This window comes from Calidris pugnax, unplaced genomic scaffold, assembly GCF_001431845.1.
Source record: "Calidris pugnax isolate Ruff unplaced genomic scaffold, ASM143184v1 scaffold154, whole genome shotgun sequence".
NCBI classification, from domain to species: Eukaryota; Metazoa; Chordata; class Aves; order Charadriiformes; family Scolopacidae; genus Calidris; species Calidris pugnax.
Genome location: NW_015090890.1, coordinates 740,979 through 764,851, shown reverse-complemented (window position 1 = coordinate 764,851; position 23,873 = coordinate 740,979). Strand labels below are relative to the sequence as shown.

Genomic DNA, 23,873 nt, shown 5'->3' with positions numbered 1-23,873 from the left:
ACGGTGTGCTGAGAATTTATTGGGGAATCTTTACAAAGCTCCATTTTGCAGAAGCGACTTCAGAAACGGTGAGGACTCGCAGTGAGTTGAATGTGGACGAGGCAATACACAGCAGGAATCCTTTGGCTCCTGCTCCTCTGCTTTGTCTCCAGCACATTGTCTGAAGTGGGTGACATCTGTACCACTTCGTGACAGTATCAGGCAGCCTCTTGAGCAGAATTTGGATTTTCCACGATATGACTCTTGTGGAAGATACTTAATCTCCATTTATAATTTTTACCTAATAATGCTTTGCATTTATATCTTAACGCTGTTATGCAAACACTCAACAAACACTAATTCACTGCAATAAGTGTAAGTGGACTGTAGTAAACAAGTAAATTAATGGTGCCCATTGATTAATAGGAGCCACGCAGCCAGAAGCAGAGACACATTTATGTCCCGTAGCACTGTGGTAAAGAAATGGCTTTTATAAATCAAAATAGTAGATGAGAAGCTGCAAATTTTCAAAACTTGATTTTTTCATTGAGAATGGGGTATCTAGATTGCATGATTTCAGTTGGACTGAAGCCTTGCTTTGGGCTGAAGAGTTTTCTCCACTTAAATGGACTCCTTTCAGTATTAGCTTGTGACTTCCACAGGAACTTGATTGAAATTGGCAGAAATCTGCTAAGGTTTGTGTTTTGGTTGAGTAATTCCACTTCCCTAGTAGCATAAAGGCAATCATATATTGCAATATGAGCCCTGGGGATAGTCAATTCCTGACTGTCCCAGCTGTTCCTGAGCTCTGCCAGTCCTGGGGCAAAGCAGTCTCTGGGAAGGGAGGTTGAGAGGTTCAATAAGTGCCCAGGAAACTAATCCAAACCAGGGTATGATTTGTGGGCTGAGCTTGGCTGAAATGCATTAAGCTTCTCTACCCGAAGCAAAACACACCTATCCCTTTTCGCCAGGACAATTAAAACTTCACAGAATCCAGAATTCTTTATAAGGGAGAAGAGTTAAGAGCATAAACCCTGTGATTTTAAAAATCTGGTCGGAGTAAACCCTCCTGAATATGACACCTGAGAGTCAGGTTTAATCATTCCAAAGTTAACTAGTTTCAGTGTTAAATAGAAAAAGAGAAGGAAAAAAAGAAAAAGCAGCAAGCTACAGGGGGTTGTTTTACACACGTTAAATATGATGATGAGATCTTATAAAACCTGGATGTGTCTCAGGAGGGGAGAGGTGCTTTGGTTTCCGTGTGAAACCCAGCCTGGTACCTGCCTCCCTATTATCACCGAGCAGGTGGTGGCACAGGTGGTGTTGGGCAGTATATTGTTACTCCCAGCACCTCCTAAAACTTGCCTTCTCAGGAGAGTTTAGATGTTGTTAACCCTTTCTGACAGCTGAGGAGCCTCGTGGAGAGCACAGGGAGAGCCCTCCTGCCTGTGGACCTCAAGCTCCTGGGTGGGATGTTGGCAGTAATGACGTGGAGAGCACAGGGAGAGCCCTCCTGCCTCTGGACCTCAAGCTCCTGGATGTTGGCAGTAACAGTGATAAGTTGGAGCTGTGTCTCTCAAATCCCACCTGCTTCTCCAAATCTCAAAATAGATCTTAAATATAAAGAGAGAAGTAAAGCTCCTCATTATCTTTAACAGCTGCAGTTATTCAGTAAACTTTATGGCTTTTTTTTAGATTTTTTTAATGAACCTACAGTTCACCTCCTAGTGCACTTCCCAATCTCTTGCTTTATTTCTTTCCTTATAATGACTGACTTTCCCTCTCTGCATCACTCCTTCATTCACTGTGGTGCTTCAGAAGTAATTGTGTTAACTTCTAGGGGGTTTCCCCCTCTATTACCGTTTTCTTAGAATTCTTGCTTTAGAAACTCTGCAACTTTTTGTCCCTAATGTTGCCTGGATACTTGGAGCTTGAGTCCAGCTTTGCTGACAGACACCAACCCTTTCTGGTTTGTTTTCTGGCTGTTGTTACAGCTGCTGGTAGTTGCCCTGCTCCATTTCTGGGCTGATTTGATCTATATCACATAAACTGTTTTGATGTTTATCTCCCTTTTTATTCAAGCGTTGAGTGATAACGATCTCCTGACTCTCATTATTTATATATAATAGCGGGGAAGGGACTTGTTCCCATTTCACAGATGAAGAAATTTAAGAATCGGGGAAGTTGGGGACAATTCAAGCCAGTGGTAGATTTGGCTTCCCAGTTTGTGCCCTGTTTGCCTGTAGATTGATGGTGCTGGTTCCAGGAGGTACCTTGAGTAAGGCTGAAAATAACAACAGGGAGAAGTTAAAGACATCAGTGATGGGAGGGGGGGAGCTTGAACTCTGCTTTTGCTGTGATTGAAACATTATGAGTTCCTGGGCTTTGTGAGACACCACCTTTTGTCAGTATATAAACAGCTTCAAAACGTTTTAAAAAGAACAAGTTTTTTCTTTCTCTCTCTCTTTATTTTTTTGGGGTTTTTTATCTTGTTTTGCTTTTTTACAGGTATCAGTCAGAGCCGGATCTCCCATTGGCTGTTGCAGCAGGGGTCGGACCTGAGTGAACAAAAGAAAAGGGCATTTTACAGATGGTACCAGCTTGAGAAGACAAATCCTGGTAAAGAAATGCAGTCTAAACATCTCCTGCTGTTCTGTTTATGGAAAAGAAGCCTTTTGTCACTGTTTTTTATTATCATTATAAGTGTAAGTGGACTGTAGTAAACAAGTAAATTAATGGTGCCCATTGATTAATAGGAGCCACGCAGCCAGAAGCAGAGACACATTTATGTCCCGTAGCACTGTGGTAAAGAAATGGCTTTTATAAATCAAAATAGTAGATGAGAAGCTGCAAATTTTCAAAACTTGATTTTTTCATTGAGAATGGGGTATCTAGATTGCATGATTTCAGTTGGACTGAAGCCTTGCTTTGGGCTGAAGAGTTTTCTCCACTTAAATGGACTCCTTTCAGTATTAGCTTGTGACTTCCACAGGAACTTGATTGAAATTGGCAGAAATCTGCTAAGGTTTGTGTTTTGGTTGAGTAATTCCACTTCCCTAGTAGCATAAAGGCAATCATATATTGCAATATGAGCCCTGGGGATAGTCAATTCCTGACTGTCCCAGCTGTTCCTGAGCTCTGCCAGTCCTGGGGCAAAGCAGTCTCTGGGAACGGGCGTTGAGAGGTTCAATAAGTGCCCGAGAAACTAATCCAAACCAGGGTATGATTTGTGGGCTGAGCTTGGCTGAAATGCATTAAGCTTCTCTACCCGAAGCAAAACACACCTATCCCTTTTCGCCAGGACAATTAAAACTTCACAGAATCCAGAATTCTTTATAAGGGAGAAGAGTTAAGAGCATAAACCCTGTGATTTTAAAAATCTGGTCGGAGTAAACCCTCCTGAATATGACACCTGAGAGTCAGGTTTAATCATTCCAAAGTTAACTAGTTTCAGTGTTAAATAGAAAAAGAGAAGGAAAAAAAGAAAAAGCAGCAAGCTACAGGGGGTTGTTTTACACACGTTAAATATGATGATGAGATCTTATAAAACCTGGATGTGTCTCAGGAGGGGAGAGGTGCTTTGGTTTCCGTGTGAAACCCAGCCTGGTACCTGCCTCCCTATTATCACCGAGCAGGTGGTGGCACAGGTGGTGTTGGGCAGTATATTGTTACTCCCAGCACCTCCTAAAACTTGCCTTCTCAGGAGAGTTTAGATGTTGTTAACCCTTTCTGACAGCTGAGGAGCCTCGTGGAGAGCACAGGGAGAGCCCTCCTGCCTCTGGACCTCAAGCTCCTGGATGTTGGCAGTAACAGTGATAAGTTGGAGCTGTGTCTCTCAAATCCCACCTGCTTCTCCAAATCTCAAAATAGATCTTAAATATAAAGAGAGAAGTAAAGCTCCTCATTATCTTTAACAGCTGCAGTTATTCAGTAAACTTTATGGCTTTTTTTTAGATTTTTTTAATGAACCTACAGTTCACCTCCTAGTGCACTTCCCAATCTCTTGCTTTATTTCTTTCCTTATAATGACTGACTTTCCCTCTCTGCATCACTCCTTCATTCACTGTGGTGCTTCAGAAGTAATTGTGTTAACTTCTAGGGGGTTTCCCCCTCTATTACCGTTTTCTTAGAATTCTTGCTTTAGAAACTCTGCAACTTTTTGTCCCTAATGTTGCCTGGATACTTGGAGCTTGAGTCCAGCTTTGCTGACAGACACCAACCCTTTCTGGTTTGTTTTCTGGCTGTTGTTACAGCTGCTGGTAGTTGCCCTGCTCCATTTCTGGGCTGATTTGATCTATATCACATAAACTGTTTTGATGTTTATCTCCCTTTTTATTCAAGCGTTGAGTGATAACGATCTCCTGACTCTCATTATTTATATATAATAGCGGGGAAGGGACTTGTTCCCATTTCACAGATGAAGAAATTTAAGAATCGGGGAAGTTGGGGACAATTCAAGCCAGTGGTAGATTTGGCTTCCCAGTTTGTGCCCTGTTTGCCTGTAGATTGATGGTGCTGGTTCCAGGAGGTACCTTGAGTAAGGCTGAAAATAACAACAGGGAGAAGTTAAAGACATCAGTGATGGGAGGGGGGGAGCTTGAACTCTGCTTTTGCTGTGATTGAAACATTATGAGTTCCTGGGCTTTGTGAGACACCACCTTTTGTCAGTATATAAACAGCTTCAAAACGTTTTAAAAAGAACAAGTTTTTTCTTTCTCTCTCTCTTTATTTTTTTGGGGTTTTTTATCTTGTTTTGCTTTTTTACAGGTATCAGTCAGAGCCGGATCTCCCATTGGCTGTTGCAGCAGGGGTCGGACCTGAGTGAACAAAAGAAAAGGGCATTTTACAGATGGTACCAGCTTGAGAAGACAAATCCTGGTAAAGAAATGCAGTCTAAACATCTCCTGCTGTTCTGTTTATGGAAAAGAAGCCTTTTGTCACTGTTTTTTATTATCATTGATCAGTCACTCCTTGGTTTAGTGTACTGCAGAGGTGTTCCCTCCTACCAGGTTAGTTTTTTAGGAGGGGAGGAACAAATCTAAGTTGTCTATCCACCTCCTTGCTCGTGGTTACCTGCCCTGTCCTCCCACCAGTAGCCAACTCTGGGCATCAGAAGCAGTCAATGAAGTTGCAGTCAGCTAAGGTGAAATACGTGCCCAGGCTCTCCAGAATGAACAGCTAGAAATGGCTGAATAATATAAAGTTGCAGCAAAAAACGTGCAGTTTGGTGGAGAGGAACTTTGGGATCACTTCGGAAGGTTTTGGGTTGGATCTCAAGCTCCAGGATGGGATGCTGACAGTAACGGTGATAAGTTGGAGCTGTGTCTCTCAAATCCCACCTGCTTCTCCAAATCTCAAAATAGATCTTAAATATAAAAAGAAAAGTAAAGCTCCTCATTATCTTTAACTAACCAGCAATCTGTAAAATCACAGTTGAATTAATTTCCTTCCATTGTTCTTCTCCCTGGATTTTGTTTGACCACAGTTCTTTTTTTTTTTCCCTTTAGCAGTTTTATTGTAAAGATCTAAATATTTAAGTTTAATTTCCTTTAAACAATGGCATGATTAAATTAACTGTGTAATTGTTTTAAGGAATTTGAAACTCAGGCTCTCTAATGTGAACTTGGATTCAATATCCAGAGTTGTATTAAGAAGAATTCCAGTGAAAAGAGAACCTCCAAACTTGTGCTTTGTGTGTGGAAGCTGAAAATCAAGAGGCTCCAGCTGTCAGTTGGCCTGGGAATATTTTAGTTCAACTCTGGGTGGGTTCAAGGCCACAGCTGAGCCTGTCCTTTCTGCTACACATCTAGAAAATGGCTTTAAAGAATAAAAGTGCCAAGGGTTGTGAGGTGCTGGCAAGAAGCAGGGACCTCCGAGAAGCCCTGATTCCAGGTTGGACTCGTGATGCTGAGGAGCAGCAAAATTACTGGGTACGACCTTTGGGTACCAGCTGCTTTGAAAGCCTCCTGGTTGTACCCTATGAAATAACTCAATCCTTTTGAGGGAAGGTGTTGCCTCCAGAACAGTGGAGAGAACTAGAAGTTCTTTGGAAGGTATATTTTGGAAAAAACCCACCAAAAGTCCTCTCCTGATGATGACAACTGTTGTGTGGATCTTCCCTGTAGCCTCACATCTTTTTTCGCCAATGTAACGTGGAGCTGTTCAGGAAATAGGATTTTGGGCTGGGATAAGAGAAGCCTTTTCAAACTTAGCACTAAAATCAGTGCTTCTTCCTCTTAACCTTCTTTCTTTCCCTGTGTCCACAAGCTCACATTTTGTGTGTCCTTTTGCTCTTGTGAAGTGTCTGAGGAAGGAGGACTCGCAGCACTGAAGGTTGTGGCTTAAATTGAACTGAATTGGCATTATAACCTGTGCTTCTCTGAGGCACTGTCTTGCTGAGGTCATCTTCACTTCTCTTTGCACACACATGGAAAAATAGCTTCAAGAGTTGTTTGAGTGTAACCTTTCTTCAAATAAGAGATATTATGCAGGATTTTAAAGAAATGTTAGAGGCAAATGGCTCCTCTGCCCGTGCCGAGGGACTTCTTGGATGCACTTAAATTCCCTTTAGAAACAAATAATATTTGGTTTGTTTTTAGAGACTCGGGTAAAGGGGAACCCTGCGTTTTCCTGTAGCTTTTTGAAAAGTCTACTTGAGGAAAATGTGGTTGTATTTGTTTATTGGAGGATAATCTTGTAGACTTTGAATTATTGCCATCTACTCTATTGTGGGTCAGACTTGCTCACCAAGAGATCGTTAACGTGCGTATGTGCAAGTTTATACAGTGTATTAAGGAAGGTACCAACCTTGTCCAAAGCATCCTGATTTGAAATTGCTGTTCTAAAACCAATTTGGAGCCTAACTTCTGGATACTGCTTAGAGTATCCTGTAGTTACTAGACATGACTAGCTGTTCTGCTGGCTTCTTTTGGGTCAGAAAATGAGAAATCAGTAGAGCCTCCTGCGACGTGCACAAATCACTGCACTCTGCTCTGTGCAGAAGATTGTCTTCCTTTGAATAAACTTAAGAGATGAAGTGACTGGCATGTATTTTTTTTTATTTGGTCACTTACTAGGAAGTGGCATTTAGCTTTCTCATATATCCCATCTTTTCCAGTTCCAGCTGCTGGGAATAAAATCTCAGTCCTTCTCTTTTGGGTGCAAGAGTCAGGTCTGTCTGCACAGAAGCACCTACGTGTTTGAGTTACTGAGGGGCAAAGTGAGGTTTTAGGGAACTTTTAGTTTCCCCAGTTCTTTAATCCCTTAGTTTAGAAAACTGGATCTTCAGAGTAAGCCCATATTCTGACTGAATTTGTTTGGTTAGTAATGGAAAAGAAATTTTCTCTTAAAATTGAAACAGTTTTGAAGGACTAGGACACCGGATACAGTGAATTTATGAACTTTTAAAGAAAGAATAGTTGTTTTATGCAGAAAGGACTGGCTATCACTTGACAGACCTGTAGTCTTTCCCTGGCTCTTCCAGTTTTGCTGTATGACTCTCAGCAAATTATTTCAGCTCTGCACCTCACTTTTCCATCTCCTAGAGGAGGGTGAGTCCATTTGCTGGACACACCTCGTCTGTAAGGTCCTCACAGCAGGACCTGGCCTTCCCTGTGCTTATATATTGTGCCCAGCCAGGAGTTTCTAATATAGAGGGGACAAAAAGTGACCTATAAATACATCAAAAGAGATTTTATTTTACTTCCCAAATGTATAGTGGTGCCATATAACTCTTGAAATCCTCCATAAGCATCTGCTAACCCAAGAACTTTGTGTTGTGGAGCCTTAGGGCACTTTTGAGACATCGTTTCTGTGAAGATGATGCTCCTGTACAGAAGGAACTCACAATTCCATCACGTTCATTATTTACCAGTTTGCTCAGACCTCTTGAATGTGCTGTTTCCTGTTTGCTTGGGTTTGATTCCTGGTTTGCGTGGGCAGTTTCTCTGTTTCTCCTCTCTCTGGTGGTAGGTGTTCAGGCAGCAGCAGATTGGGACGTTGCAAAAGAGACTTAAGTCTCCTGGATCAGAAAAAAAAGCCACCACTTATCCTACTGTAGGCAATAATCTTGCTGAAAAATTTCATGATGGATGTTTTCCTGGTAGGAGCGATGGAGTTAACGCTGCAGATTCCAGTGTACTAGGGATTGTAAATTTTTCTGGAAACAGTTGCCAATTAGGGTGAAAGGCAGGTTTTTTTGTTGAAGGGGAGAAGTCAATGCTAAATGCTGGTGTTTGAAAGGCCTTTAATCCAATTAATAGGGATGCTTTTCATTTAGATCAGGCTTTTTTTTTTTTTTTTTTTTTTGACAGGCACCACATCTCTTGTGTTTTGTAGAGGGCTGAGAGCATTTTGGCAGTAGATAAATAGTATAAGTGATGTGGGTTTTTTTTTTTTTTTTTTTTTTTTGGACAGGCACCACATCTCTTGTGTTTTGTAGAGGGCTGAGAGCATTTTGGCAGTAGATAAATAGTATAAGTTTCAGAAGCCAGTATATGAGCGCATAGAGTCCTATAATGTTCTGATTATTTTTTTCAGAGCCCGTGGGTTTTAAAAAAAAAATAATAAATCCTCGTTTTACATTGGTAGTTGTTAGCCTGATTAGTTTGGCTGGCGCTGGGTCTTGGGCAACGTGTGAAGTTTGTTCTGGAGTTACTTTAGTGTGTCTTTTTGCCTCTGTGTTCTGCAAAGTGAAGCTGGCACCTAGAAATGATGTGTTGGAGTTACAGATGGAGACAGACTGCTTCCATTTAGGCTGGAGGATTTATTTCTGCCAGTCTGCTGTAATAGAAAGGCAGCTGTGGTCACCTTGGAGAAAACCGTGTGTTGTTCCTCCTTGAACAAAAGGGGAAAAGAAAGGTAGTTATTATCAAGATGTAGCATCTCTTGTGTTATTCCCAGAGCGCTTCTTGTTTAGCTATGAAAGAAAAATAAATAAATCAGGGAGTGGATATCCCACAAGATTTGCACTGGAAACATATTGTTGGTGATTTACTGTTTCACAGAGAAAACAGTCCCTGTTCTGATCCTCTCCATCCAAGCCATGAGCTCTGGAGAGAAGTTTTTGCTGCGCAGGCTGCGGATTCCAGCCCAGCCTGGCTCAGTCGTAACTGAAAGGTGTTTATCATGTGATCTCAGGTCAGTCTGGCTAAAAATAAAGCGTGACATCTGTTCTTATCAGTGTAATACATGATAGGGGCTTGAGCCTAAATGGTTTCTTGGTGCTGGGAGATGGCCTGAGGCCTGCTCCGGCCGTTCTGCGCATCGCCCTGACGTGGCGGGGCCTCTCTGAGCCACGTGATGGGGATCAGCAACTGCACGTGATGCTTTTAAGAGCAAGACTCTTTCTTCAGGACAGTGTCTGGGATGTGCTGAGGAGGTGGTGGGCCTTTGCCACCAGGAATTTTGAATACAGAGATAGAGCTGCCTTCCAGCTGGAGAGCATCGCTCTTGCCTTCCTCTCCCCGGACCCCACCTGCAGCATCCTCAGCTGAGACAAGGCTGGCTCGCACGGAGGGAATTCAGGATTGTTGGAAAAAAAAAGGTGCTCAGTGCTGGCAGGCAGTAGGAAACGTCGCTTTTCATTTTTTTTTTGTGAAAGGAGCTCTTCCCAGACGGTTCACCCCTCTCGCCCTTCTAGACGTCTTGCTTTTTGATGCATATACTGAGATGAAAATCTCACGCTGCGCTTGCTCCGCTCGTTCTTCCTCCAGAGACAGGTTTCGCTTCTCAAAAGCTGTTTGAGGGGTCTGTAAAAAAGAATCTGACCTAGTAACTAGGATGTAACTTATTAAGCTGTGAAGAAGCGGAGCTGGGTGGCGAGAAGATCGCGATGAAGCCTTGGAGCAGCAGAATGAACTCACTTAATTGAGGGGGATGAAGAAAAGCATGATTATTACCTTATCAAACGTGGCAGCAGCATGTATGTCCTCCACCCCTTTTGCCACTTACACATCCAAGCACACCTTAGGCCTCCGTATGTGTTCAGATGCTTCTGTGTGTGCAAAAGCAGAATTACTTGCTTGGAATTCTCAGCAGACTTCTCCCTTATCTGCTGCTGCTATTGATGTTACCCCATAGAAAAGAGAAATAGGGGAATTGATCTAGCAAGGCTACTAAAATGAAAAAAAAAAAGCATCTTATATTCAGTAAGCGAACGGAGCAGGAGCAAATTTGTGCTTTAAATGCAGATATTTTTTTTCAACCTTGGTCTGAAAAATCTCAGGCAAATTTAATCAAAGTACTCTGCGTCTCTTACCTTGATGTTAGGCATTACTGATACTTCTGTGCTCTCCCTGTGAGATGAAACCCTCAGGTAGGGAAAGATTATTGCTAAGACAATGAAGGGAGAGCTAATTTCTTGTCCGGTTCTCCCTCTTTTTAAAATTCTTAGGACGTTTTTTTAAAGTGTTTTTAGGTTTTGAAGTGTATTTAAAACCTAGCAACTCGATACTGACCCAGACCCCTAAATCGTGCCAGTAAGAGAAAGAATTGATAAGGAACTTGCCTTGAAATAGCCTTCCAAGGAATTGGCAATACAGGAAATATTTCATGTGGCAATAAAACTAAGTAATCCGTGTAGGCTCGTTAGCTGGGGATTAGAGGAGTCGCTGTTGGTTGTGTATTCAAGGCAGAGACTGTGGGCTTCACTTCCTATAGATTTCTCCTCTAATTTTTAAATTACTTTGGGCTCCACCACCTCACGCAGATGCAAGCCCCTGGCAGTAAGGAAAATATTCATTTCTGGAAAGGAAGACAGCCAAATGCGTAAATAGCCAATTTCTTCCTTTTTAACTGGAGGAATTTGTTTACCGATTAAACTCCAAGTTCCCTTTAACCCTTTTACTCTGCTTGAAATTAAACAAGCAGTGTTGTTTCGCTGACACGGTGTGGTTTTAGGATGAAATCCTCCCCATTCGGAGGAAGTCTGTGTGCCCAGAGGGATTTGCTGCCTCGGCCCTGCTTTTCCACGTGCACAGTCCTGTGTTCCTCCTGCTTCTCTTGGATCTATCCCGCCTGGCTCGGTGCACAAATTCCAGTTGGACTCAGTGTGCATATATGGGATATAGGTGGTGATTTATCTTTTCATACGACTTTATTTATTTATTTTTTGCACACTAGAACAGCTATTTCTTCCCTCCGGGGGGAAGTCACTGGGGACAAAGCTGTCCTTCAAAACATACCCTCTTTTCCGTACTGATGTCCTACACCAGGTTCCCATCCTCACCAAGGGATGTAGGAAAGAGTCTCCCGGTGTGTCTTGATTTATCTTGATTTATTAACTGTGAGGCTGGTGTGGAAAGCATCAGGGGTAAGTTTCAAAGGGCCTTTCCTGAAGGCATCCTGCCAAGTCCTGTCTCTTGCTTGATGCTTTCCAGCTCAGGCTTCTTGAAAGGGGAAATATATCCGTAGAAGGGGGACAGAAGAACAAAAGTGTGATGTTAATCTGCTTTCAGTGACTTTTTCAGGCAGCCTGGCACACAGGAGCCCGTGTTTGCACAGGTCACAGGGTGTATTTCTATTGGTGTGGAGCTATTTCAAGTGTTTCCTCAGCTCTTCGGGCACGTTGCGATACCTTTGGTGTAAATTCACATTTTGCTGTCTGAGACTGTTGTACAATTAAATAGAAATCTGCTATTTCCAAGAGGTAGCAGCACAACCTAAATGAATCCCAGCTGGGGCATAGCTCACCCCTCCTGTAAGAGGTTTTTCCTTTTGGTGAAGACACAGGACATCTCTCAGCTCAGTTCTGTCTCCCTTGGATTTCCATGGTCACCTGGTACCTCTCCAGCTTGGAGGTTGGGGATGGGAACTCTAGCTGGCTTGGTGTATCTTCAAGGTGTCTGTGTTTGATAACGCTTTTCTTTTTTAGTTCCAGTGGTTTCATCATCTGTCTTGTCTTTTTTTTCACGAGCAGGAGTGAGAAAATGGGCCTGACTTTTAATCCACTAGGAAACACAGTATTTATTATTCTTAGGGGCTACGTTAAGCATGAGACCTGCTCCTATCCCAATAGAAGAGCCAGAATGGAGACAGACGCCTCCCCCAGTCACAGCTACCTCTGGGACCTTCAGACTACGGCGAGGCAGTCGGTTCACGTGGAGAAAGGAGTGCCTGGCTGTTATGGAAAGGTACGTCGCTTTGGGGTTACGGAGATGGGCATTTTAAAGCCAATACGAGTATCTTTTTTCTTGCTCTGGTGAACACCAACTTCATTTCCATGGATGTGCTTCAGCATCGCGCAGGTTAATGAGAGTGTAATCATTTGATTCTCAACGATAGAGTAGGAGGAGCCATTTCACCCCTTTTGTTGTTTAAAATGATGTTATACTCCTCTGGAAAATATGTTATTTTTCATAGTTCCTAAGACATCTTGTCGTTAGTGCAGTCTGGGAGTGGTGGTGTTCAGCTCTTCCCTTGCTTTCCCAAAAAACCTTTCCATGTTTTTGGAAAGGTTCTGGCTTTGGCTCGGTGGGGGTCTGCACGCTTTTCACATTCTGCATTTCTCCTTTCCCAATGTCCTGCTTTTGTCCTCATAATGTATCATATTATTTCAGAGTTGATTTCGGCAGCACTGTAATTGTTCTGGGTGTATAACTTCGCCTAACAAGCAGTAGATTCCGTGTCCAAAAAGTCCCTTCCAGCTTTTTTACATGCTTTTACAGAGCAAAGTGGATCTTTCAAATACATATGCAGAGTGGCAGGTGATCATTAGAGCTCCCAGCTCTTCAGTCCTACCGAGAGGAAGCACGCTCTGAGCCTGCTCCCCTGGCTGCCTGGCTGCTTTGCCTTTCCCTCTGTGTACAGTAATGTCTCTTTTGTGGATAATATCCTATAATAGAAAAGGTCTAGTGAACTCAGACGTAGTTTAGGGATGAATGCTTGTTTCTGTTCAGGGCTAAATGGCTGGGAGGAGTTTTCCTCCCTCTGAGAGCGTGAGGAACCTCCCTTCCATGAAGGCACCAGATGACTGTGCGCTACGCTCCTTTCTGCTTTGCAGCTCACTCCTTTGAGTCCTCGGCCAGCAGATTTTTAGGATGTGTTTTTGCCCTTTCTGTAGTGCTTCTGTTTCTTTCCTCTTGGTTGCACGAGGGTCTTTGGAGCTGTTTAGGAGCAGGAGAGTGTCTCCTCTTGTCTAAGCTAAGACCAAAATACTGAGCTCCCTCAGGAACCCAAGCATTTTTACACGCAAGATAGACATAATTCTGTGTGGCTGTGGGTCATGGTGGGGTCTTTGCAGGGCTCAGACCAGTAACTGAGACCAGTAATCATAGCTATAGAACAAGTGAGAATGGTTTTAAACTGAAAGAGGGGAGATGGAGCTGAGATGTGGGGAAGAACTTGTTTGGTGTGAGGGTGGTGAGAGCCTGGCCCAGGTTGCCCCGAGAAGCTGTGGCTGCCCCATCCCTGGAGGGGTTCAAGGGCAGGTTGGAGGGGGCTTGGAGCAACCTGGTGTGGTGGGAGGTATCCCTGCCCAGGGCAGGGGGGTGGAACTGGATGGTCTTTAAGGTCCCCTTCAATCATTCTGTGATTCTATCCTGCTTTCCTTCTTGGTTTCTCTCTGGCCTGAAGTGTGATAACTGCTATTATTTGCTGTTTGACTCAAGATAGTGCCTTAAACCCCTTTGTGCTGGGTGCTGTGGGAAAGCAGAGCAAAAGGAGAGAGTTAAGCAAACAATCACTACCCTTTCCTCCTGCAGAGCTCTCCTGTGATGCTCTCAAGAAGTCAGACAACCTGTAATCGTTTGGTTGTGTGTTTGTGAGAAATATACGAGATTTGGGTTTCCATATGGAAAGAAACAAGTTGGTGTTGACATTGGAAATCATCCAGTTGTTTGGGCAGATACGTAATCACTCCATCTAATTTTTCATTACCCTCTTTCTCCTTCTTTATCATTCTGGGCTTTGTTTGCTGTGTCTTGTGCCCTACAAGGTCTTTGCTGCTGAGGTTTTCATCGTGTTCTGCTGGTAAATGGAGACTTCTGCCACGTTGCCTTAGTCCTGGCTTTGATATTAATTTGCAAAGTTCTTGCTGGGTCACCACAAGCACTGAATTTCACAGCCTTATATGTGGCTACTGGAAAGTATGGCTGGGGAGTTGTACTTGAGGCAAGAACACAGTAAACTCATGGTAAAAGCTTTGTACGGCAATAAAACTACCCCATAAAGCAAGTTGGGAAGGTGGTTGTTTCACTGTTATACTTTAAACAGGCCTCATTGAGCTGGAAGGATGGGCTGGTTTGTGTGACAAGTTTTGAAAGAGTGGGAGGAAAATGCTCTCTTGGGAGCCCGAGGACGAAGGTAACTAATTTCACTTAAAAGTCACCAGATTCTTCCAGGCTTGTCCGTAATATGGCTCATAACATGAAGGTAACCAGGCTCTGGCTGTCTGGCCCAAACAGATCAGGTTCCCTTGGTGCTGTGAGGTCAGGAATTAAGCATTTGGCCTACTAAAATGGTGTTTGGCATTGCATGTGGTCTGCTGCCACTTAGCTGCTAATTTGCATTCTCATCTGAAGGATTAAGTTTTGACTGAGAGAGGAGACATCCTACTCTGTTTGATGGACTGTTTTCCTTAATGAAATGCAAGTATCATTGCGCTGTGTTTGTACCTGGCGGTGCTGGATTGATGGTTGGACTTGATGATCTTAAAGGTCTCTTCCAACCTCAATGATTCTATGGTTCTACGTCCTGCAGCATCTTGGTGCCCTCTTGGTGTTTGCAGGGATTTGCACACCCAGTTTTTGAGCTTTTCATCTGGGAAGTTCAGTAAAGTGCTTGTTCATCTGGGCTTCTGGCTACTCAGTGATGAGAAACAGAGATCCAGGAGACAATTCCACCTCACTAATGTAACTCATGAGGGTTATATGCACCTTTCTGGCTGCAGAAGAGGAGCCTTCTGCAATTAGACCTAACTTTGGCGATGTAGTTAAATGCCTGAAGAGAAGAGGGTTGAATCTAGACCTCAATGGAAACTCTTGTGTAGGTAACGCAGAGCTACTTCTTCCTACAAACTTCTGAAACGTTGCTCCAAAGCTGTATAAACATTTTTTTGGGGGGTGAGGATCAAAGTCTTGGGCTGCTCTATCAGTTCATTGTGCTTTTAACTTGGATTCAGCTGGTCGCTAGAGGTTGGTGTGTCAGACCAGCTGAGAGCACTTCAAGGGAAGACTCTGAATTTGATTGCAAAAATTAGAGGTATTAACTTCTAGGAGACTGCTCTCCGACTGAAAATGCCCAGCACTGGGCAGGATTTGGCCCATCAACTGAATGAGAAGGGTGAGGATTGAAGGGCTGCTTTCTCTTTCTTAAAAGAATGTAAATCAACAAAAAAAATCCAGTGCAATTAATCGTTATGTTGGTGCCAAGCCGATGTAATTAAAATTAGAGTTAGGGCCAGCACATACACTTGAATGTCTAATGTACATAAGTGTCTGTATACAGGGGACGTGTATTAAAGCAACTAATTGGTTTATACTGGATTTCCAGAATGCTGCTTGCGGTTTCTGTAATTCAATTCTCCAGTCTTTACTGCTTTTTTGGAAATTCTCCCAGGGTAGTTTATTAGTTGCTAGGCTTAGATTTCGGATGATAGATTCAGGTCTCTTTTCTCCCTCTCTCCCTTTTCTCCCTTTCTTTTTTTTTTTTTTTTTTTTTTTTTGTAAAATACCTCTCCGAATATTTATGCTCTGAAGGTTAAGAGGAGCAATAGTTCCAGAAAGTAAAGTTCTATATTTAACTGCAGACTAGGTGTGGTTCAGACGACTGCAGTGCAAGCTCCCTCTCGCTGCTGCTTGTGCCGGTGAGACCAACCTTGACCCGTTCTCTTCTCCAGCCTCCTGCTCGGGGGATCTGCTGAGGTCTGTGTGTGGTGATGGTGGCGCCTGGTTAACCCTCCTTTGGGAGCTGCTGCAGGCCTTTTTGTGAAAACCTCAGGTTCAACTTAAAAATCTGCTTCTGGTTCCGTTTCGTGTTCTTCGTTACGGCTTGTCCCAAAGATAATTTTCTTTTTTTTTTAAGTCTGCTTTATTACTTCTTTTCAACCCCGCTTGTTAGAACTACAAAATTGAAAATTCCCTTAGGGTTTCCTGAAGCTGTGTTGTCATGTCTATCTTTGGGGTTTTTTTTTCTTTTTTTTCTTCCTTTTCTAAGTGATTGGTCCTTCTCCTCTAATCATATGTTGGAGTTGAGGTTGATCTTCTTTTTCAGGCAAAAATCCCCCTCCCAGATTGGCAGCAGAATCAATGACAATATACTTGTTTTAAGGCACTTTTGTTGAGTGCCATTAAAGACTCCAGGGTGGGGGGGAGGAAAGGGGGGAAGATGTTGAGTGTTGTTTCTTAAGCATATGCTTTATCCAAAGATTAAATTAAAATAACTGTAAATTCTGCTCTAAACAAAATGGATAATTCATCGGTTGAAAGTTTTTCACTTCGTCTGGGGAGCAGGGACTTTCTGGCTGAGGGTTATTTGGTTTGATTTTATTGGTCTGGTTTTTATACTTTAACACTTGTCTCTGCTCTTGAAGCATCCTTTTGTAAAGGCGCATTTAGATTAAATGAGACTAGATGATAGAGATACCTGTTATCCCCCGTTTCATAGATTGCAAAACAGAGTCAGGTGTTTCACTTGGCGGCGTGATCCCAGGCAAGTTTATTCAGAAGAGAAATGGGTTTAGATTTCCTGAGATACTGAGGGTAGAGTTTCGTGATGTCGCTGAGCCCAACGAACAGTTTGTCACCGTCTCCTCCTTAGGTGTTATCCCATCCCATCGCCCGTCTCAGTTCCTCCTCCTCACTTTCTCTCCTCCTGCCACCCTGCGGTGTGCCAGATAGGCTTCTTGTCTGATGGAAACCCCAGAAACACCAGCCAATTTGGCTTGGGTCAGAAAAAAAGAAATCCTTTTTATTTCCCACTGTTTCACTTATTGGTTCTGCTTGCTGTGGTGTCCCCGAGCTGGCCTGGGGCAAGTGACAGGAGAGCACAGGAAAGGGGGAATTCAACAAATGGATGTACAAATTTTCCACAGTGCTCTTTTGGTCTGCTTGGTTTTGTTCCGATTTTATTTGGTTTGTGTTGGATGAGTTTCCTGGTTTGGTTAAAAGCATGGGCACTCTGTCGGTCGTGGAAGAGGTGTCCTTTGATTTTTGCCGGGGAGCAGCAATGTGTCACGGTGGCATCACTGCCAAACTGCTCTCATCTGACCAGGTTCTGTTCTTGTTCCCCCTTTAAATCACAGAATCATCTAGGCTGGAAGAGACCCTTGGGAATTGGGAGAAAAAAGATTCAGATTAGATCTCAGGAAGAAGTTTTTTACGATGAGGGTGGTGAGACACTGGAACAGGTTGCCCAGGGAAGTTGTGGCTGCCCCATCCCTGGAGGGGTTCAAGGCCAGGCTGGATGGGGCTTGGAGCAACCTGGTGTGGTGGGAGGTGTCCCTGCCCAGGGCAGGGGGGGTGGAACTGGATGATTTTTGAGGTCCCTTCCAAACCAAACTATTCTATGATTCTGTGATCATCGAGTCCAACCATCTACCCTACTCTAAAGTTCTCCCCTACCCCATATCCCCCAACACCACAGCTTAAACACATTCAGGGATGGGGACTCAACCCCTTCCCTGGGCAGCCTATTCCAATGCCTGACAGTGAATCATAGAATCATAGAGGGGTTCAGGTTGGAAGGGACCTTAAAGATTATCCAGTTCCAACTCCCAGCGGACCCCAGCTGGCGAGGAAAGTCATCTCCATGCCAAAACCAGTCCCTGTTGCGTTTCCATCAGGAAGATGGAAGATAGCATTGCCTGCCCTCCTGAAGAAGCACCTTCTGCCGTGGTCCCAGTGCTGGGCTGGGCCAGAGGAGCCCTGGGCATGGTTCTGGCCCTGAGCGATATCAGTCCTGACATGCCTTATTAGAAATCCTTCCGATTGTGAAAGCGCTATTACTGCAGCTCTCCTGAGCGCTGGGGCTTCCACGGCTTCCCTGGGGAAAACGAGAGCTCTATTAGCTCCTGAAATTCAGTTAGGAAATTTTCTTAGTTAATTTCATCCCATTACTCTTAGTTATGTCTTCTCCCAGAACCTTAATACCGGCCCCATAGGGGATCTAAGTTTCCTGTGCGAGGCTTTGGAGGAGATTTAGGGTTTGGATTCATTGCGTTTCTCCCTTTTCAAGCTGCCAACAGAGCAGGAAGTAACGTCTTTTCGGCCTCTTCCATTAGGCTCCTACGCTGTTAGAAATAGAACATCAGTTTCTCATCAATATAACGATGTCCACCCGTTGGCTGGGGAACACTACTCGTCTTCCTCGGGTTTGTTCCCTCAGGAGGAGCCCTGAGAGTGATGCTCTGCTGTCCCTACGACCCTCAGATGTCATTGACCTGCCGTGCTCGACCATAAACTACCTGAAAGGAGGGTGTAGAGAGGTGGGGGTCGGTCTCTTTTCTCAAGTCACAGGCGACAGGACGAGAGGAAATGGCCTCAAGTTGCGCCAGGGGAGGTTCAGGCTGGATATTAGGAAAAAATTTTTCACTGAAAGGGTTCTCAGCCATTGGAATGGGCTGCCCAGGGAGGTGGTTGAGGCACCATCCCTGGAGGTGTTCAAAAGACAGGTTGATGTAGTGCTGGGAGGTCTGGTTTAGTGCTGATGCTCCTTGTTTGTTGTGCGGGTGTCTATTTTTGTCAGTTGGGTTGACGGTTGGACAAGATGATCTTGAAGGTCCCTTCCAACCTAGAAGATTCTGTGATTCTGTGATAAAGTATCTCCTACCTGCCCGGGGGACTGAGCCAAACCAAAGAAAGGATGAGCAAGGTGCTAAAAGGCTGTAACTCTCAGCCTACCAAAGAAGATTTGTGGTGGGCATTAGGAAAAACTTGCCAACTTTAGGAGTGGTTGAGCACTAAGCAGGTTATCTACAGAAATTATGGAACATTCCTCAGGAGCAAATTAGCTAAAATCTGTCAGGATGGCTCTGATATACTTGATCTTAATGCAGAGGGAAACGTCAGGGGACTTCTTTAGGTTATTTTCCAGCTCCTTCTCTTCTGTCACAAGGTGTTCGTTAGTCAGCAGCTTCCAGTGGGAGGTTCAACTTCATGAAGCCCTTGGAGACATAGGAAGGGAGTGGTTTTTTTAGGATCTCTGTTCTTCCTGCTGGAGAAATGCTTTGAGATCTGCGAGAGCAGGCACTTTGCAAAGGCACTCCGTAAAGTTCACTTCACAATTTAGATGCCGGCGAGATGTTTTTATTGTCTGAAGGTTCAAATGGTTTGGCTCAGGGTCATTGCTGTCCGTCTTCATAAAATGCAAGAGCAGCCATTTTCTGCTTGCCACACAGTATCTGTCTTAGTTTGCATTAGATCAAGCTACGTTCCCCTCTTAGACATGCATAATATGCAGGCTTCCTATTCTAATCAGCTGTGAGCAAATCCCAGTCGTTTGGCAGGTTGTATGCAGTAAAATATCATGCTGGAGGGCTGTCCAAAGTGCTCACCAGACTCCGGTCTCTTGAAGGATCCAGCTCCTAATGAGTTATTTTTCTTTTTCAGGGAGCTCAGGTGCTTTTTGTGTCTTTGTGTTCTCTCTCCTCTCTTTCTTTGTTGTTTTTGTGGTTTTTTTTGTATTTTATTAATAATAACAAAACCAGATCTGGGGGAGGGGCAACTCCTTGCTGCAGACTCCAGATAAAATTTGTATATCTGCCAAGGTCAAAATAACTGAAATCAAGATTTGCAACAGGACCTGCAACAGCACTGTCTGGTGCAATTCACCCACATTTTAAGGGTGGGAATTCTTCTCTAGTCCAGATCCCATCCTGCATTTCTCCAGGACCAGTTAAGATAAGTAGTGTCCCTGCTCCTGAGATCCTGCATTTCTCCAGGACCAGTTAAGATATGTCAGTAGTGTCCCTGCTCCTGAAGGTAAGGTGCAGGATCTCATTCTGAGTCTTCTCCTAGCATCAAAGTGATTGTCCTACAAACGGGACTGGACATCTCTGTAAGTGCCCAGGTGCTTTCAGAGAAGCTGTAAAAAGTCATGGTTGTTGCTTACTGTGCAGACTAATGTCATTTCTGCTGGCTCCAGTAGCACCAGTCTATGGGAGGATCTGTAAATCTACCTCTTAACCTCATGTTTGCTTTGAAGAACATAAATCTGCTGGCTCCTTCTGGGCTGACCCAACTCATAAGGTAAGGTGCAGGATCTCATTCTGAGTCTTCTCCTAGCATCAAAGTGATTGTCCTACAAACGGGACTGGACATCTCTGTAAGTGCCCAGGTGCTTTCAGAGAAGCTGTAAAAAGTCATGGTTGTTGCTTACTGTGCAGACTAATGTCATTTCTGCTGGCTCCAGTAGCACCAGTCTATGGGAGGATCTGTAAATCTACCTCTTAACCTCATGTTTGCTTTGAAGAACATAATATCTGCTGGCTTCTTCTGGGCTGACCCAGCTCACGGACCAGCACTGGGGAGTTCTGGTGTGTGCCTGAGGCTTTGAGGCTCAGCAGTAACCCAGCTGGTGAAGATGATGATGGTGTTTGTCATTCTTTCTACCTATCCTCTGGAGTCTGTGACTGCTTCACACATGGCTGCCAACCACATGGCTGTGGTTTTCTCCTATCCTGTATTTTTGTTCAATCCTACAATTGCAGCTGTGGGCATTCTTACTAGTCACATAAATATGTAATTCCTTCTAAATCCTGCTAAGGTCTTCAGGGTACTTGGGGAGAACTAATTATACCTGGTTTCATTTTATATGCTAAAAAGTGTTTAAAAAGTTGGAGGTCCCTTTTGCCTGAGTATCATGAGAAAGAAGAAGAGAGAACGTTGTGTTTACCTTCCTGTGATCACTCATTGTATATAGGCCTATCAGTGTGCTGCTTATTTATCTCCTCTCTGAACTTAAACAGTCCTTCTCTTATCTCTTCTCAGATGGCAAGTCTTCCCCTGCCTCTAATCACATTTGTTGTCACTCTCCTTTGGACCTTTTCTATTTCTACATTCAATTTTAAGTGACCCAGGGCAGATGAGTAGGGACAGGAGCAGAACTAATTACCATAGTTCCAGTTGATTATGGTGAATATTCCAGCTTACACAGGCAGCTGAATCCCATTCCTGATGTTCTCTGACCCCCAGCCCAACACCTGAGTTTTGCTCATCGCTTTTGTGTGTCCATTGAGAGCGTGTTTTCTTTGAGTAGTCCACAATGATACGTGTGTGTCTTTCTCCTGAGCAGTCACAGCTCCTGTAGAACCAGTCATGGCTGGGAGGAGTTGGGATTTGTTCTTTTCCGGATGCATCACCCTGTTTTTTGCAAAGACAGCAAATGAAATTCAGTCGTGGGAGTGTTTAGATATTTTTGAAATTCACAGCAATTATCTGCTTTATTTGTATCCAGCATAAATAATTCGCTTTCCAGAACATTATTTAATGTAACTGTTAACTCCAGTCATTTTAGGTCACTTCTCTGCCCCAAGGGCTTTTATTCTATTAATGCCCAGAGCGTAGGGCCGTGGGCTCCCTACCATGGGGCTGAGATTCAGATGCTGCTCATTGGAAGGCCCATGTAAAAGTACAAGTCTCTTTGACCTTTCTTTCTTCTCTGACCTCTTCTTCAACGCTAGACTTTCTCTAATCCTTCATAGTGTTCCTTTTCCTACGACTGTTCTGTTTATGCAGAATCGAATAGCGACAAAAAGCCCCCTGTTAATTAGCAACATCATTATTTTCTTGACTGTTAACATCAGGAGGCAGGGAAAGTCCTGGCAGAGCTGTCACGGAAACTGTGTGACCTGGCACGTTCAGTCTACGTTAGTGTAGCTGTTTTATAATGACTGTTCACAACATTTCTTGATATTACAGCCCACGTAAAGGTGATGTGTCTTTGGATGTGCAAGGGTTTGATTACCCTCTGCTGTCTCCATGTCTGTGAAGGAGCTTGAGACACTGCTGGGGAGTCTCCTCCCTCTTTGGGAGCAGACTCCTGGGAAGTTTAGGAGATAAGGCGGTGACAAACAGCTCCCTGGGCATTGACAAGCACAAGTGACAATAAAGCTGTGATCATTCCCCCTTTGGCTTTTTTTCAGCTGGCTTCAAGTCCTGAGAAAGAGCTAGACAGCCCTGAACCTGCCGAGGAGGGTCATTCCAGGTCCAAGTTCAGCTAAAAGGGATAGTCATCCCTCGCGGTGAGGTTTACCTGACCTGGATGTAATATTATCCCTGGAATAAACCTGATTAAGTGAATTACGAAATTAACTTCTTGAGTGATCTGGAAAGCATTGGGAAGGAGTTAGTAATGGAATTGGCACCTTGTCACCTCTTGCTTTGATGCAGCCAGCTCTCGGCGTGGAGCACACGTGGGCACCACCCAGCTCGAAGCACTGCTGGATTTGCCCGTTTCTGGAAGTATTCAGAGGATTCCTGCTGACCCCTGCTGCTGCTGGGCTCCGAACAGAGTCCAAACCTGCCTCGGTGAAAGGAAGTTCCCTGCCATCCAGTAACAGATGTGAGGTCTTCGTGCAAGTCATAAACAGAGTCATTACAAGGAGGAGTGAGGGAGCAAAATTCCTAAGTAAAACTCCCCAAGTATGTTGCATCATGTATTTATGGGCTCTCGGTCAGAGTGTGGAGCGCTTGAAACAGACTAAAAAGAATGTTTTATCAGAGAACCATATGGGCTTCGACCACAAAAGTCACTATCACATCCTAGATTCTTTTTTATCCTGGGGTTTTTTTTGTAGTTCAGGACAGCACAATTGACCTTTTTTTGTTTGATTTTTTTTTCCTTTGGAACATGCATAAGTTTAAATTTGTTTTGAATTCTGCACTGTTTGTGAGGAACTCCGTGCGCAGAATAGGAGACATGGACCTGTTCCAAAGAGCTTTTTTAATATGATTTCCTTATAAAGAAAAAAGAATGAGACAATAGGGTACATAAGTACAAAACATATAGGGAAAAAAAATCATCTGATTTGTTTCTTATTACGTACATAGGCTGGCGCTCTTTCGGTTTCTAAATGCTCCTTGATAGTCTCTTAAGCAGAGGAGCATTGGACTGGGACTCCCAGTTTTGTGTCCAGCTTCTCTTTTTGCAGTCAACCTTTATTATATCCTTTTCAGAAACTGATTAAATTCTCTCTTTTAGAAGCAGGTAGAGCCAAGGGTACAGGAGCCCATTGGGAGACGGCTCCCCAGCGGGCTGGAAATCTAAGTTCTTAAGGTTGTTTGTGACCTGTATGTACCCATCCATCTTGGATCAATATTATCATTTAACTAAAAGAAATTCTTGCTTCCATCCCTTACCTCCAGTGTTGGTCCCCTTTGTGTATTTATGACAAACCCTCTCCTCATCTCAGCCTTGAGGTTTGTGCGAGGTGGGCTTTCCGTTCTTCTGTACCCTGTGGTTGCTCTCGGAGCTGCTCAGCTCAAAATCCATCCTTGTTGAATGTGGGAGACCAGGATTGTACATAGTCCAGGTGAGGTCTCCTGCAAGTATTTTAGTTTTTTTCTTTCTCGATTGGAAATAGCTGCCATCCTCAGCTCTAGTGGGCTCTTTGGTGGTTTTGTCGCATTTTTGTCTTTTGATCATATTGACTTAAGAGAAAATGGTCTTTCCAGCTGATGATAGAATTGTAGGATCATAGAATGGTTTGAGTTGGAAGGGACTTTAAAGATCATCCAGTTCCCCTGGGCAGGGACACTTCCCACCACACCAGGTTGCTCCAAGCCCCCTCCAACCTGCCCTTGAACCCCTCCAGGGATGGGGCAGCCACAGCTTCTCTGGCCAACCTGGGCCAGGCTCTCACCACCCTCCCACCAAACAAGTTCTTCCCCACATCTCAGCTCCATCTCCCCTCTTGCAGGGTCCAACCCTTCCCCCTCCTCCTAGGGCTCCCCTCCCTC

At 44.0% G+C, this 23,873-nt stretch overlaps 1 protein-coding gene across 1 annotated transcript in view; it reads left to right on the top strand.

Moving 5' to 3' along the window:
• The window catches only part of HMBOX1 (homeobox containing 1), a 120,948-nt gene that overhangs the window by 70,299 nt on the left and 26,776 nt on the right, over positions 1 to 23,873 (top strand). The window contains exons 5-6 of the mRNA XM_014947670.1: positions 2,488 to 2,598; positions 11,957 to 12,110. Of these exons, the coding sequence (XP_014803156.1) occupies positions 2,488 to 2,598; positions 11,957 to 12,110 (265 nt within the window). The remainder of the gene's footprint in view (positions 1 to 2,487; positions 2,599 to 11,956; positions 12,111 to 23,873) is intronic.